At 42.8% G+C, this 14,776-nt stretch overlaps 1 protein-coding gene across 4 annotated transcripts in view; it reads left to right on the forward strand.

Moving 5' to 3' along the window:
* Positions 1-14,776, forward strand: part of LOC110523398 (scavenger receptor class B member 1) — a 39,568-nt gene that overhangs the window by 13,139 nt on the left and 11,653 nt on the right. For all 4 annotated transcript variants that reach the window (XM_021602063.3, XM_021602062.3, XM_090234153.1 and 1 more), the window contains exons 4-9: positions 1-36; positions 2,668-2,763; positions 3,027-3,142; positions 4,661-4,827; positions 5,479-5,597; positions 14,614-14,687. The exon at positions 1-36 is cut by the window's left edge and continues 168 nt beyond it. In XM_021602063.3, the coding sequence (XP_021457738.1) occupies positions 1-36; positions 2,668-2,763; positions 3,027-3,142; positions 4,661-4,827; positions 5,479-5,597; positions 14,614-14,687 (608 nt within the window). The remainder of the gene's footprint in view (positions 37-2,667; positions 2,764-3,026; positions 3,143-4,660; positions 4,828-5,478; positions 5,598-14,613; positions 14,688-14,776) is intronic.

The following is a 14,776-nucleotide window of genomic DNA, read 5'->3' on the forward strand; positions in this document are numbered from 1 at the left end:
CTGCCCTCCACTGGCAAGTTTGGCCTTTTTGCTGAGGTGAGTGGGTGAGCGAGAGGGTGGAGGAGAGAAAGCCATTTTAGACTGGAGGGAGGTGCGTGGGTGGGTCTTCCTATTATGTCATTCACTGACAGACCTTAAAGAGCTATTGAAAACCTGTTAGACATTTCCAGTTGATCAGCAAGCCAACGTTAGGCTAACCAGTTATCATGGCCAGAGTATGTGCCCCAACTTTTTTATTGTTATGATATGGGTGCTAATTTAAGGTTGCCACGTGGATGGACACTACATTACCACTTCCACACTCCATTCTAGAGTTCGACCAATTTATTTTTTTAACGCTGATACCGATTTATTGGAGGACCAAAAAGCCGCTTAATCAGCCGTTTTTTATTAATATTATTATTATTATTATTATTATTTTATTTATTTTTTTATTAAATTTGTATTTATTTTTATTTGTAAAATTGACAATTACAACAATACTGAATGAACACTTATTTTAACTTAATATAATACATCAATAAAATCAATTTAGCCTCAAATAAATAATGATTTTCAATTTGGTTTAAATAATGCAGAAACAAAGTGTTGGAGAAGAAAGTAAAAGTGCAATATGTGCCATGTAGGAAAGCTAACGTTTAAGTTCCTTGCTCAGAACATGAGAACATATGAAAGCTGGTGGTTCCTTTTAACATGAGTCTTCAATATTTTCAGGTAAGAAGTTTTAGGTTGTAGTTATAGGACTATTTCTCTCTATACCATTTGTATTTCATATACCTTTGACTATTGGATGTTCTTATAGGCACTTTCGTATTGCCAGTGTAACAGTATAGCTTCCGTCCCTCTCCTCGCTCCTACCTGGGCTCGAACCAGGAACGCATCGACAACAGCCACCCTCGAAGCAGTGTTACCCATGCAGAGCAAGGGGAACAACCACTCCAAGTCTCAGAGCGAGTGACATTTGAAACGCTATTAGCGCGCACCCCGCTAACTAGCTAGCCATTTCACATCATTACATCAGCCTAATCTCGGGAGTTAATAGGCTTGAAGTCAAACAGCAGAGCTGCTGTCAAAACACACGAAAGTGCTGTTTGAATAAATGCTTACGAGCCTGCTGCTGCCTACCACCGCTCAGTGAGACTGCTCTATCAAATCATAGACTTAATTATAACAACATAACACACAGAAATGCGAGCCTTAGGTCATTAATATGGTCGAATCCGGAAACTATCATCTTGAAAACAAGACGTTTATTTCAGTGAATTACGGAACGGTTCCGTATTTTATCTAATGGGTGGCATCCATCAGTCTAAATATTCCTGTTACATTGCACAACCTTCAATGTTATGTCATAATTACGTAAAATTCTGGCAAATTAGTTTGCAATGAGCCAGGCAGCCCAAACTGTTGCATATACCCTGACTCTGCGTGCAATAAACGCAAGAGAAGGGACACAATTTCACCTGGTTAATATTGCCTGCTAACCTGGATTTATTTTAGCTAAATATGCAGGTTTTAAAATATATACTTCTGTATATTGATTTTTAGAAAGGCATTGGTGTTTATGGTTAGGTACACGTTGGAGCAAAGACGGTCCTTTTTCGCGAATGCGCACTGCATCGATTATATTCAACGCAGGACACTAGATAAACTAGTAATATCATCAACCATGTGTAGTTACAGCTATTGATTACGATTAAGTTTAATGCTAGCTAGCAACTTACCTTGGCTTCTTACTGCATTCGCGTAACAGGCGGGCTCCTCGTGAGGCAGGTGGTTAGAGCGTTGGACTAGTTTAACCATAAGGTTGCAAGATTGAATCCCTGCGCTGACAAGGTAAAAATCTGTCGTTCTGTCCCTGAACAAGGCAGTTAACCCACCGTTCCTAGGCCGTCATTGAAAATAAGAATGTGTTCTTAACTGACTTGCCTAGTTAAATAAAGATTAAATAAAGGTGTAAAAAAAAATAAAAAATCTGCAAAATCGGCATCCAAAATTACCGATTTCCAATTATGAAAACTTGAAATCAGCCCTAATTAATTGGCCATTCCGATTAATCGGTCGAACCTCTACTCCATTCCCAGGGGGCAGCACTAACCGGGGCTGGTGGTCTGCCAGGAAGTCTGGTGAAGCCTTGATAAGCACACAGGTGCGGGGTAATCAAGGTGATTCACTGTGATTCACCATTCACTGTTCTCATATTCTGACTTCTCACCTAATTGCACCATTAAGTCTGATTGCACCATTAAGTCTGATTACAGACCACTTAGCTATGCCTAGGACAACTAGACATAACGAGTGTAGCAAAACCAGTAGGCTGGCTAATAAGAACACACAAGACATGAGAATTACATTAAATATGGTTTAACTGCAAAGTTCTCTCTCCGCCATATGGCAATGTGTAGAATTGCAGAAAATTAGCTTTTAAAAATGCTAAATTTTCTCTCAACCAACATGAGGGCTGTGAACAGTTTTTAGGATGGGTTGTGAGCTGGGGCTTTGTTACTACAGCGATTAATGACAATATCCATCTGGACCTTTGCCACCTAGGACTTTTCTGTGACAGAACCTCAAATGGTAATTGCGTACTCTATCTACAACCTGTTTAGGTTGGTTGTCTGGTTTTAGTGAAGGGTGAAATATCAATCTGTGTCTTACTTCCATCAGTTCAACAACTCAAACACTGGTTTGTTCACAATCCACACTGGCAAAGATGACATCAGGCTGATTCACAAAGTGGACTCATGGAATGGCCTGACCAAGGTGAGGTCACACAGCCATGTGCCTTCACCTTTACAGATTGGGCTGAGGGGCTGTTAGAAAAAGCATGGAGGAAAACTGATTTGGGCCTCTTGTAGAAGGACTCCATGGAAATCAATGGCAACTGTTATGGAGTGGACTATCCCTGCTAAATAATTAAATGAATCCAAAGTAATAAAGTTTGACTGCAGTGAAATCCTGAATAATTTCCTGCTCTAGGAAGAGCGCTCAATGGATGATAACACTCAGTCTCTCGCTTTCTCTAGTTGACCAATTGGAAGACTCCTCAGTGTAACATGATCAATGGTACAGCAGGACAAATGTGGCCTCCCTTCATGACTAAAGAATCTACACTGCCCTTCTACAGTCCTGACGCCTGCAGGTACACATACACACACACACACACATACACACACACACACACACATACACACATACATATGTGTATGTATCTCAGCAAAAAAAGAAATTATCCTGTCTTTCAAAGATAATTAGTAAAAATCCAAATAACTTCACAGATCTTCATTGTAAAGGGTTTAAACACTGTTTCTCATGCTTGTTCAATGAACCATACACAATTAATGAACATGCACCTGTGGAACGGTCGTTAAGACACTAACAGCTTACAGACGCTAGGCAATTAAGGTCACAGTTAGGCCTCTTTAGTGTCCTAAGTTTTAATTTCTACTGACTCTGAAAAACACCAAAAGATGCCCAGGGTCCCTGCTCATCTGCGTGGACGTGCCTTAGGCATGCTGCAAGAAGGCATGAGTACTGCAGATGTGGTCAGGGCAATAAATTGCAATCTCCGTACCGTGAGACACCTAAGACAGCGCTACAGGGAGACAGGGTGGACAGCTGTGTAACACCTGTAACAACACCTGCACAGGATCGGTACATTCAAACATCACACCTGCGGGACAGGTACAGGATGGCAACAACAACTGCCCGGGTTACACCAGGAAGGCACAATCCCTCCATCAGTGCTCAGACTGTCCGCAATAGGCTGAGAGAGGCTGGACTGAGGGCTTGTAGGCCTGTTGTAAAGTCAGGTCCACACCAGACATCACTGGCAACAACGTCGCCTATGGGCACAAACCCACCGTCACTGGACCAGACAGGACTGGCAAAAAGTGCTCTTCACTGCCGCGGTTTTGTCTCACCAGGGGTGATGGTCGGATTCGCATTTATCGTCAAAGGAAAGAGTGTTCCACTGATGCCTGTACTCTGGAGCGGGATCGATTTGGAGGTCAATCATTCTCTGCGGCGGTGTCACAGCATCATCGGACTGAGCTTATTGTCGTTGCAGGCAAACTCAACGCTGTGCGTTACAGGGAAGACATCCTCCTCCCTCATGTGGTACCCTTCCTGCAGGTTCATCCTGACATGACCCTCCAGCATGACAATGCCACCACACACAGAACGTGCAGTATGGCTGAAGACAGGAATATCAGTATTCTGCCATGGCCAGCGACGAGCCCGGATCTCAATCCCATTGAGCACGTCTGGGACCTGTTGGATGAGGGTGAGGGCTAGGGACATTCCTCCCAGGAATTTTCTGGAACTTGCAGGTGCCTTGGTGGAAGAGTGGGGTAACATCTCACAGCAAAAACTGACAAATTTGGTGCAGTCCGTGAGGAGATTCACTGCAGTACTTAATGCATCTTGTGGCCACACCAGATACTGCCTGTTTTGATTTTGACCCCCCCCTTTGTTCAGGGACACATTATTCCATTTCTGTTAGTCACATGTCTGTGGAACTTGTTCAGTTTGTATGTTGAATCTTATGTTCATACAAATATTTACACATGTTAAGTTTGCTGAAAATAAGCACAGTTGACAGTGAGAGGACGTATCTTTTTTTGCTGAGTTTATATATAGTGTGTCTCTCTCTCTAAAGATCTTTGGAGATGGTGTACCAGCGTGAGGGGATAATGGAGGGGATTCCTCTGTATCGTTACGTGGCACCTAAGACTCTGTTCGCTAATGGCTCAGACTACGCTCCCAACGAGGGATTCTGTCCCTGCAGACAGTCTGGCCTCCTCAACGTCAGCAGCTGCAGATCCAGTCAGTGCACACACGAGCGCACGCACACCCGGACGCATGCACATGATTTGTTAGAGCTGCAGGTAGCCTAGTGGTTAGCGTGTTGGTCCATTAACCAAAAGGTCGCTGGTTCGAATACCCGAGCTGCCAAGGTCAAATCTGTCTTTGAGAAAAGCACTAACCCGAATTTCCTTCAGGTGTGCTGTACTACTATGGCTGTAAAAACCCATTTCCCTGCACCTATTTTATTTTTTCAAACACACAAGATACAGGCACACCTCCTAAGTGACGGTTATTATAATCCTTGTAATCATGACCCAGATACCTTGTCTGATAAACAGACTAGTGGAGGAGGTATGGCAAACGCACACAGAGGAGCAATGCTGCTGTGTGAACAGATGGAGAAGCACTTTGTAATGAAACATAATGCTGTCTCATGCCTCTCTTATGGTCCTAATCTAGCACCCCATAGAACATGCATCAATATATCATATACACTTGGGGCTGAATTGTAGCTTGAGAAATGCCCACATACTGTATAACCATTTTTTGAATAAATCATGCATTGATGTCGAGGGGAGATTTGAACAAAAGTTCAAATTCAGGAATCAACCGCTTGTCTCATAAGTACTTCTTACATAGGATATTAATTGTATTAATATTGTTTTCTAGACTCCCCAGTGTTTATCTCCCACCCGCACTTCTACAATGCTGACCCTGTCCTGCTGGACTATGTACAGGGACTTCAGCCTACTGAGGACCAACATGGACTCTTCATAGACATCCACCCTGTGAGTAATATTTGTGTATGTTTATTTGTGTGAGTACCAGTCAAAAGTTAGGACACACTCATTCCAGGGTTTTTCTTTATTTTATTATTTTCTACATTGTGGACTAATAGTGAAGACATCAAAACTATAATATGTGGAAGCATGTAGGAACCCCAAAAAGTGTTAAACAAATCAATATATATTTGAGGATCTTCAAAGTAGCCACTCTTTGCCTTGATGACAGCTTTGCACACTATTGGCATTCTCACAACCAGCTTCATGAGGTAGTCACCTGGAATGCATTTAAATTAACAGGTGTGCCTTGTATTGTGGATTTCTTTCCTTCTTGATATGTTTGAGCCAATCAGTTGTTGTGACAAGTTATGGGTGGTATACAGAAGGATAGCCCAATTTGGTAAAATATTATGGCAAGAACAGCTGAAATAAGCAAAGAGAAATTACAGTCCATTACTTTAAGACATGAAGAAGCTTTCCGGATTGACTGACCTTCAAGTGCAGTCGCAAAAACTATCAAGCGCTATGATGAAACTGTCTCTCATGAGGACCGCCACAGGAAAGGAAGACCCAGAGTTACCTCTGCTGCAGAGTATAAGTTCATTAGTTACCAGTCTCAGAAATTGCAGCCCAAATAAATGCTTCAGAGTTCAAGTAACAGACACATCTCAACATCGACTGTTTAGAGGAGACTGTGAATCAGACCTTCATGGTCGAATTGCTGCAAAGAAAATGCTACTAAAGGACACCAATAAGAAGACTTGCTTGGGCAAGGAAACACGAGCAATGGACATTAGACCGTTGGAATTCTGTCTTTTGGTCTGAGATTAAAGATTTTTTGGTTCCAACCCCCATATCTTTGAGATGCAGAGTAGGTGAACGGATCGTCTCTGCATGTGTAGTACCCACCGTGAAGCATGGAGGATTAGGTGTGGGGGTGCTTAGCTGGTGACACTCAGGTTTATTTAGAATTCAAGGCACACTTAACCAGCATGGCTACCACAGCATTCTGCAGAGATACGCCATCCCATCTGGTTTGCGCTTAGTGGGAATATAATTTGTTTTTCAATAGGACAATGACCCAACACACCTCCAGGTTGTGTAAGGGCTATTTGACCAAGGAGCTTGATGGAGTGCTGCATCAGATGACCTGGCCTCCTGACCTCAACCCAATTGAGATGGTTTGGGATGAGTTGGACCGCAGAGTGAAGGAAAAGCAGCCAACAAGTGCTCAGTATATGTGGGAACTCCTTGAAGACTGTTGGAAATGCATTCCAGGAGAAGCTGGTTGAGAGAATGTCAAGTGTGCAAAACTGTCAAGGCAAAGAGTGGCTACTTTGAAGAATCTCAAATATAAAATATTTTGATTTGTTTAACACTTTTTGTTTACCAAATGATTCTATATGTGTTCATAGTTTTGATGTCTTCACTACTACAATGTAAAAAATAGTAAAATTTAAAAAGCCCTTGAAAGCTTGGACACCAACTCTTTCGACTGGTACTGTGTGTGTGTGTGAGAATCTGGAAATTATTCAGACCCCTTGACACACGTTTTGTTACAGCCTCTTTCAAAAATTGATACAATGTTCCCCTCAATCTACACACAATACCCCATAATACAAAGAAATGTAAAAAAAAACAACCTGTAATTAGCACATTTACATAAGTATTCAGACCCTTTACTCAGTACTTTGATGAAGTACCTTTGGGAGTGACTACAGCCATGAGTCTTCTTGGGTATGACGCTGCATGCTTGGCACAACTGTATTTTGGGGGTTTCTCCCATTTCTCTGCAGATCCTTTCTAGCTCTATCAGGTTGGATGGGGAGCATCGCTGCACAGCTATTTTCAGGTGTCTTCAGTGATGCTCTGGCTGGGCCACTATTCAGAGACTTGTCCCCGTAGCCACTCCTGCGTTGTCTTGGCTATGTGCTTCGGGTTATTGTCCTGTTTGAAGGTGAACATTCACCCCCGTCTGGTGGCCTGGAGCAGGTATTCATCAAGGATCTCTGTACTTTGTTCATTCTTCTTTCCCTTGATCCTGACTAGTCTCCCAGTCCTTGCCGCTGAAAAACATCCCCACAGCATGATGCTGCCACCACCATGTCTCACCATAGGGATGGTACCATGTTTCTTCCAGACGTGACACTTGCATTGTTTTTCATGGTCAGAGTCCTTTAGGTCCATTTTCTCAAACTCCAAGCAGGCTATCATGTGCCTTTTTTACTGAGGAGTGGCTTCCATCTGGCCACTCTACCATGAAGGCCTGATTGGTGGAGTGCTGCAGAGATGGTTGTCCTGGAAGGTTCTCTCATCTCCACAGAGGAGCTCTGTTGCTGACCAAGGCCCTTCTCCCCCGAATGCTCAGTTTGACCGGTCGGCCAGCTCTAGGAAGAGTCTTGGTGTTTCCAAACTTCTTCCATTTAAGTTGTATTTTTTTTTGTAATTGATTTAATTAGGCAGGTCAGTTAAGAACAAATTCTTGGTTACAATGATGGCCTACCTCGACCAAACCCTAACCCGGACGACCCTGGGCAAATTGTGTGGCTGTTTATGATACAGCCTGGAATCTAACCATGGTCTGTACTAATGCCTCTAACACTGAGATGCAGTACCTTAGTCCGCTGCACCTCTTGGGAGCCCATGATGGAGGCCACTGTGTTCTTGGGGACCTTCAATGCTGCATAATTTTTTTGGTACCCTTCCCGAGATCTGTGCCTCCACAATCCTGTCTTGGAGCTCTACGGACAGTTCCTTTGACCTCATGGCTTGGTTTTTGCTCTGACATGCACTGTCTTCTCCCGGGTGGCGCAGTGGTCTAGGGCACTGCATTGCGCATCGCGCACCAGCGACTCCTGTGGCGGGCTGGGCGCAGTGCACGCTAACCAAGGTCGCTAGGTGCACGGTGTTTCCTCCGACACATTGGTATGGCTGGCTTCCGGGTTGGATGCGCGCTGTGTTAAAAAGCAGTGCGGCTTGGCTGGGTTGTGTTTCGGAGGACTCATGGCTTTCGACCTTCGTCTCTCCCGAGCCCGTACGGGAGTTGTAGCGATGAGACAAGATGGTAATTACTAACAATTGGATACCATGAAATTGGGGAGAAAAAGGGGGTAAAAAAAATACTTTTTTTTTATATCAACTGTGGGGCCTGATATAGACAGGTGTGTACCTTTACAAATCATGTCCAATTCGATTTACCGCAGGTGAACTCCAATCAAGTTGTAGAAACATCTCAAGGATGTTCAGTGGAAACAGGATTAACCTGAGCTCAATTTGAGTGTCATAGCAAAGGGTCTGAATACTTATGTAGATACGGTATTTTCTTTTTTTTTCTATAAACTTGTTTTCGCTTTGTCATTGTGTGGGGTAATGTGCTTGATTGAGTTTTTTTTTTTTTTTCTTTAATCCATTTTAGAACAATGCTGTAACCTAACACAGTGGAAAAAGTCAAGGGGTCTGAATACTTTTTGACTGCACTGTACATCTCTATAATGGGGCAATAATGTTTCAGGCTGCTTGGAAGAATTAACCGTTTTGAAACCTGTGTGTGTGACAATATGAGCACATCCGTTAACTCCAGTCATTAATACGTTAAAGGTCTGATTCTGCCAAAACTTTGTTTTCATCTTATCATTAGAAGTAGTGTCATGGTCAAAAACATACCCATCATAAACTATGGTATGTACAGAACATAAATTTACCCAGTATCTCGGTTTGCCCAATATGTCATTATCTATATTTATCTGGTAGAAACTGGTATTGCTGACCAACTTTTTCTCTCTGTTTATATCACCCAGAGAGGCAGTAAAAGTGATGCCGCTTCGTCCTTAACACAATCAATATAGATAACACATCTAATCTGACAGCTGTAGGGCCGTATGGAATGTCAAGCATGCATACATACTGTCCTAGTGGCGATCACCTAACCCATAAAAACAGAGTGCTTAGCCTTAACAGTTTCTTACAATTATCTGTCCTCTGGACTGGGGGAAATTGGTCTTAGACATTAATTTTCAGAGACATTCACATGAAGACTCAGGACTGAGTCAGAAAGACGTTTGTATCCGCTCTCACTGTTTGCTGCAAACCATAGAGATGATCTTGTTCAGCTGTAATCACAGAAAGCTTGTTTTAAAAGACACTTGGAGATGCTAACGCAGGGGTAGACTAGATTCAGCCGCTGGCTGTTTTTATTGGAGAGAGAGGATAATCTGGAGGCCGGAACATAATTATTTGTACACTGTAAATTGACCACAACTAAGCCCCTAAAGAGATTGTATTTTCAAATACAATCAGTTCATACCTTGATTTATATTGAGACGCCCCCATGTAGGTCTTTTTTTTATTAGTGGGAGTAATTGGAAAATATTTTCTAAATTAAACTAATTTTTAGTCGAATTCCTTTTACCAAGCCTGTTGCTGACCTCTGAGCTAACGGATGTGAGAGCAGATATCTTTAAAAAAAAAAGATGAAATTGTCCAGCTCCTGTGCCAAGTTGTCTGTACTGTATGTGAACTCTGAACTGTACACTTTTCATAGTACAGTCAGAGGAGGAGTTGGAATTGGTATGAAGCTAATAAGGCCTTGCTGTAAAACTTTAACAACATGAGTTGGTCTGTCGGACTCATAACTGCTGGTGTGGTGGTCAACAGGGGCTGTCAACAGTTTAAATATGTTTTGTTGTGAAAACATGTTACTATTGGTGTTCCTGAACAGATTTAACTTGGTTTCCCAAACGAAGTACTGGGTAGTTTGGGTGGAATATCACCTGTGGCACAGCGACATTACCAGAGTAGCCTACCCAACATGAGTGGAAAACGAAAGGGGCCTCCAGTCGCTATTCCAGTGCACACGGATGTCGTCTTTTTTGTCTTGCCCATTTGATAATGGCCATTTGAAATCCGAACTAAAGACTAGATTAAGTTGAGGGTAGTCTGATGGGTGAAAATATGATCACTTGATGAGAGAGCAGTGTGTGCAGCCTGTGGAAAGGAACGGAGCACAAACTTTCTCAAATCATCAATAGCCTATAGTGCTTCATGTTGCCCATGCTGCCTTTTTGATTTCTAAGGCATTTTGAAGTTTTGTATCATTGTCAACTAAAGTTGTCACAACGCAATCTAGCGTGTGACCCTTTTTAACATGGGCACTTCATATGGGGAAAAATCTTAATATTATTCAGCTAAGTTCAATTTTATATTCTTCTTACTATAAAATAATGGCATATTTTAAGCATATCTTGTCTGCTAAATGAACAAGCCTATGGCATTGCTCATAGCCACATACAGTAGGCTAACTCCTATTCAGTTCTTCTGAAATACATTTTATTCATACCACTCTTTCTTTAGACCTGCTTAATAAAAAGCATGAGCTTGTGCACATCCAGATAATTATTTAGTGTAGAGGTGCTGACTTATGGCGAGTACTATTAAAAACAAAGTTGCAAATGAACTCCCAGTAATTTCTTGGGTAGCCAATAAATGACTGAGTTAATACATATGGAGTGTGCCACTCTCTTTAGACCTGCCTGAAATAAGGAGTTTATTGTAATGGTGTATTTAAAAAAAAAAATAATAATTTAACCTTTTTTTAACTAGGCAAGTCGGTTAAGAACAAATTCTTATTTTCAATGACGGCCTAGGAACAGCGGGTTAACTGCCTGTTCAGGGGCAGAACGACAAATTTGTACCTTGTCAGCTCGGGGATTTTGACTTGCAACCTTTCAGTTACTAGTCCAACGCTCTAACCACTAGGCTACCCTGCCACCCTGTATATTCAAACAATTTTAGACCTTTTAAAAATGTAATGTTCCATAGGTGTGCATCAGAGGCTTTTATGATGCTTGTATGAGTGAAGCATGGTGATGCTAAACATGTATGTTAATTTCACGGACAATTACCGTGAGACCAGCAGGCTTTTGCATAACAATAACCACCTGGTAAAATGTCATGACTGCCACAGCCCTATCCAGGGATAGTGCAGTGGTGCACAACCTCCTGTGCCATTAACTCTGTCCTCTTGGTATCTTTAATAGAGGATGTGGAAGTTTCCTTTCACACAGGTAGGCTTCTTTAGTCAATAAAGTGAAGACATGACTCATAACTGCTGCTGTAACAATTGGCAGGCAGTGGTATCAGACTGGGACAGTTGAGCCCTGCAGAGCTCAAGGAGGGAGAGCGGAGGAAGGATCCCCGATGTGGGATTAACCATCTGGGGTTAGAGCCCAGCATGAGTCCTTGCGGTCCCCAAGGTCCATCCAGCTCTCCTAGAACTGTTTCCTAGCCAGAACTGTCTGAACAGAACCAGATCAGAATAGTAGAACTCTATCCTCAAATGAGCCAAGTGTTTCTCTCTGTGTCTAGGAACGGTTGTGTTAGTGTGTTTGTGGAATACGTGTGTGTGCAGGAGGAAGGGTGTATGACTGAGTGTGTGCATGGCATTTGCATGTAACTTCAAGGAGTAGACAGATTAAGCCTATTTCTGGATTTAAAAAAAATGGAAAGGATATTTTAAGCATGCTGTTTAGTCCAGTACTAGGTTCAATCTGTCTGGCAAACCGTCCCCAACAGCCTCTACGCAGAGTCATGAGCTTGCACCCCCACCCCACACTTTTTGTTTCTCGCTAACGGAATTCGAAACGTTAAGGTAATATTTTGACAACTTGTATGAACAGAGTTGCTGATCTGTCAAAAACATATTGTCTGTGGTTTAACTGTGTAGTCTAGTTTAACACTTCAGTCTTTGACCTCACCTGACAGACCCCGACTATCTAATCTCCAGTTTTGATAATGACAGTCGGTTTTCACTCATCTATTGATGAATGTAACCTACAGATCTGTACTGAAATGTTTGCTAATGGACCCAGTAGATAATGTTGATTTGTCAGTCTGTTATGAATCTAGGCAGTAAAATGTTATTGTGACAAAGGTTGGGAGATCAATGTTATTGACAAGTCCCATGTTATCCAGTAACTTGGTGTGATATGGCACAGGCAGGTATTGATGTTTCAGATGGGGTGAAAAACAATTCTCATGGCTTGTGGCAGTATGCACGGTGTCTGCTTGGGCAGCTAATACTTTCACCTCAAGTGAAGTCACTAACGATCTGCCATGATACTGATGTGCCTCTTAATAACAATGGTTGTTTCTCAAACCTATGTGTTGGGATGCACATGAATCATTTCAAATGCACTTTTCACACAATAAATCAATAACACCAGCTAGCGTTTCTAGCTAGGACCCCATCTTTAGCTGTCTTTGACGCTAAGCAGGGTTGGTCCTTGTCAGTCCCTGGATAGTAGGATAGATGTTGCTGGAAATGGTGTTGGAGGGTCAGTTCTCTGGTTTAATATTATTTTTTTTATTTTATTTTGAATTTTTACCCCTTTTTCTCCCCAATTTTGTGGTATCCAATTGTTGTAGTAGCTACTATCTTGTCTCATCGCTACAACTCCCGTACGGGCTCGGGAGAGACGAAGGTTGAATGTCATGCGTCCTCCGATACCCAACCAGCCGCACTGCTTCTTAACACAGCGCGCATCCAACCCGGAAGCCAGCCGCACCAATGTGTTGGAGGCTACACCGTGCACCCGGCAACCTTGGTTAGCGCGCACTGCGCCCGGCCCGCCACAGGAGTCGCTGGTGCGCGATGAGACAAGGACATCCCTACCGACCAAGCCCTCCCTAACCCGGACGACGCTAGGCCAATTGTGCGTCGCCCCACGGACCTCCCGGTCGCGGCCGGTTACGACAGAGCCTGGGCGCGAACCCAGGGACTCTGATGGCACAGCCACCCGGGAGGCCCTTGGTTAAAAAAAAAAATTAAATATCCAAATGCCCCAGGACAGTGATTGGGGACATTGCCCTGTGTAGGGTGCCATCTTTCGGCTGGGACGTTAAATGGGTGTCCTGACTCTGTGGTCACTAAAGATCCCATGGTACTTATCGTAAGAGTAGGGGTGTTAACCCTGGTGTCCTGACTAAATTCCCAATCTGGCCCTCATGCAATCATGGACACCTAATCATCCCCAGCTTCCAATTGGATCATTCATCCCCTGTAACTATTCTCCTGGTCATTGCTGTAAAATGAGATTGTGTTCTCAGTTAACTTACTTGGTAAAAGGAGGGATAAATAAGCAAGTTCCCCTCAATATTTTGGAATTCCTTCCTTTAGAAGCATATAAACAGCTGTCTGTCTGACTGTGTCTCTATCCTGTGTATGTTTTTATGTGTTCTGCTTACACACAAACTTCTAACTTAAGTACTGTAGATTGTGGGGAAATATTTACTGTGAAGAGAAATGCAACACTGACATTTCCATGGGGGGGGGAGAGACTCACTCTGTATGCAGGCCTATACAGTATGTTTATTCCTCCGTTTGAAACTAGGGAACTCCACACACATTGCTGTAAGACTGGGGACAAAAAGCGTTTTTGTTAGGCAAATGTTTTCATTGTTTCTCAGTATATTTTATAACGACTAAGCCCGCTAACAAAGTCCTAGTTGATTGTGTGTGGGACCGATGCTCAGACTGTTCAGAGGGTATTTTTGAGCTGTGTGTGTAAGTCCCTTGAGTATTAATTTAGCTAGGTGTGATCCTGTTTTGGACAAAGTGCAGACTTTAAGCGGCTTGGCTTGGAAAGCAAAGCGATTGTCAAGTAGATTTAGTTGTTTTGTGCCACAAACTGTGTGTTTGGACAACAAGGGAGTGGAATGACCTTACCCTGAGAAGAGAAACGAGTAAGACAAGATGTTTGGTTCGAGCTCTCTCACTAAGCTTAACGACTGGTTCTTCAACTGAGGCCAAAGAGCCCTTGTCCAAATGTTTAATCTATTTCAATTAGTCTCCGTATTTAGTGCACTCAGTACAGACCACTTGTTTGTCATTAGATGTCTAGGGAACATATTTCATGCTCTTCCGCCAACAACCCAACATTGTTTACTTGCTTGCTGTGGCAAGTATTTTCCCCATTTGACTTATTAAAGCTGTAAATAAGCAGTTTATTCATTTCTCTCTCTGCAGGAGACTGGTGTACCTCTGAATGTGTCTATCCGTCTGCAGCTCAACTTGTATATGAAGAAAGTGTCTGGGATCACGTAAGGATAACCCCTATCCAGGGCCACTAACTTTTGTCCACCAGCCACTGGCAGTTAGATGAGAATCTACCAGCCTCTCAGATTTTTAA

Source organism: Oncorhynchus mykiss, chromosome 5 (assembly GCF_057628025.1).
Source record: "Oncorhynchus mykiss isolate SJ-2025 chromosome 5, ASM5762802v1, whole genome shotgun sequence".
Lineage (NCBI taxonomy): Eukaryota > Metazoa > Chordata > Actinopteri > Salmoniformes > Salmonidae > Oncorhynchus > Oncorhynchus mykiss.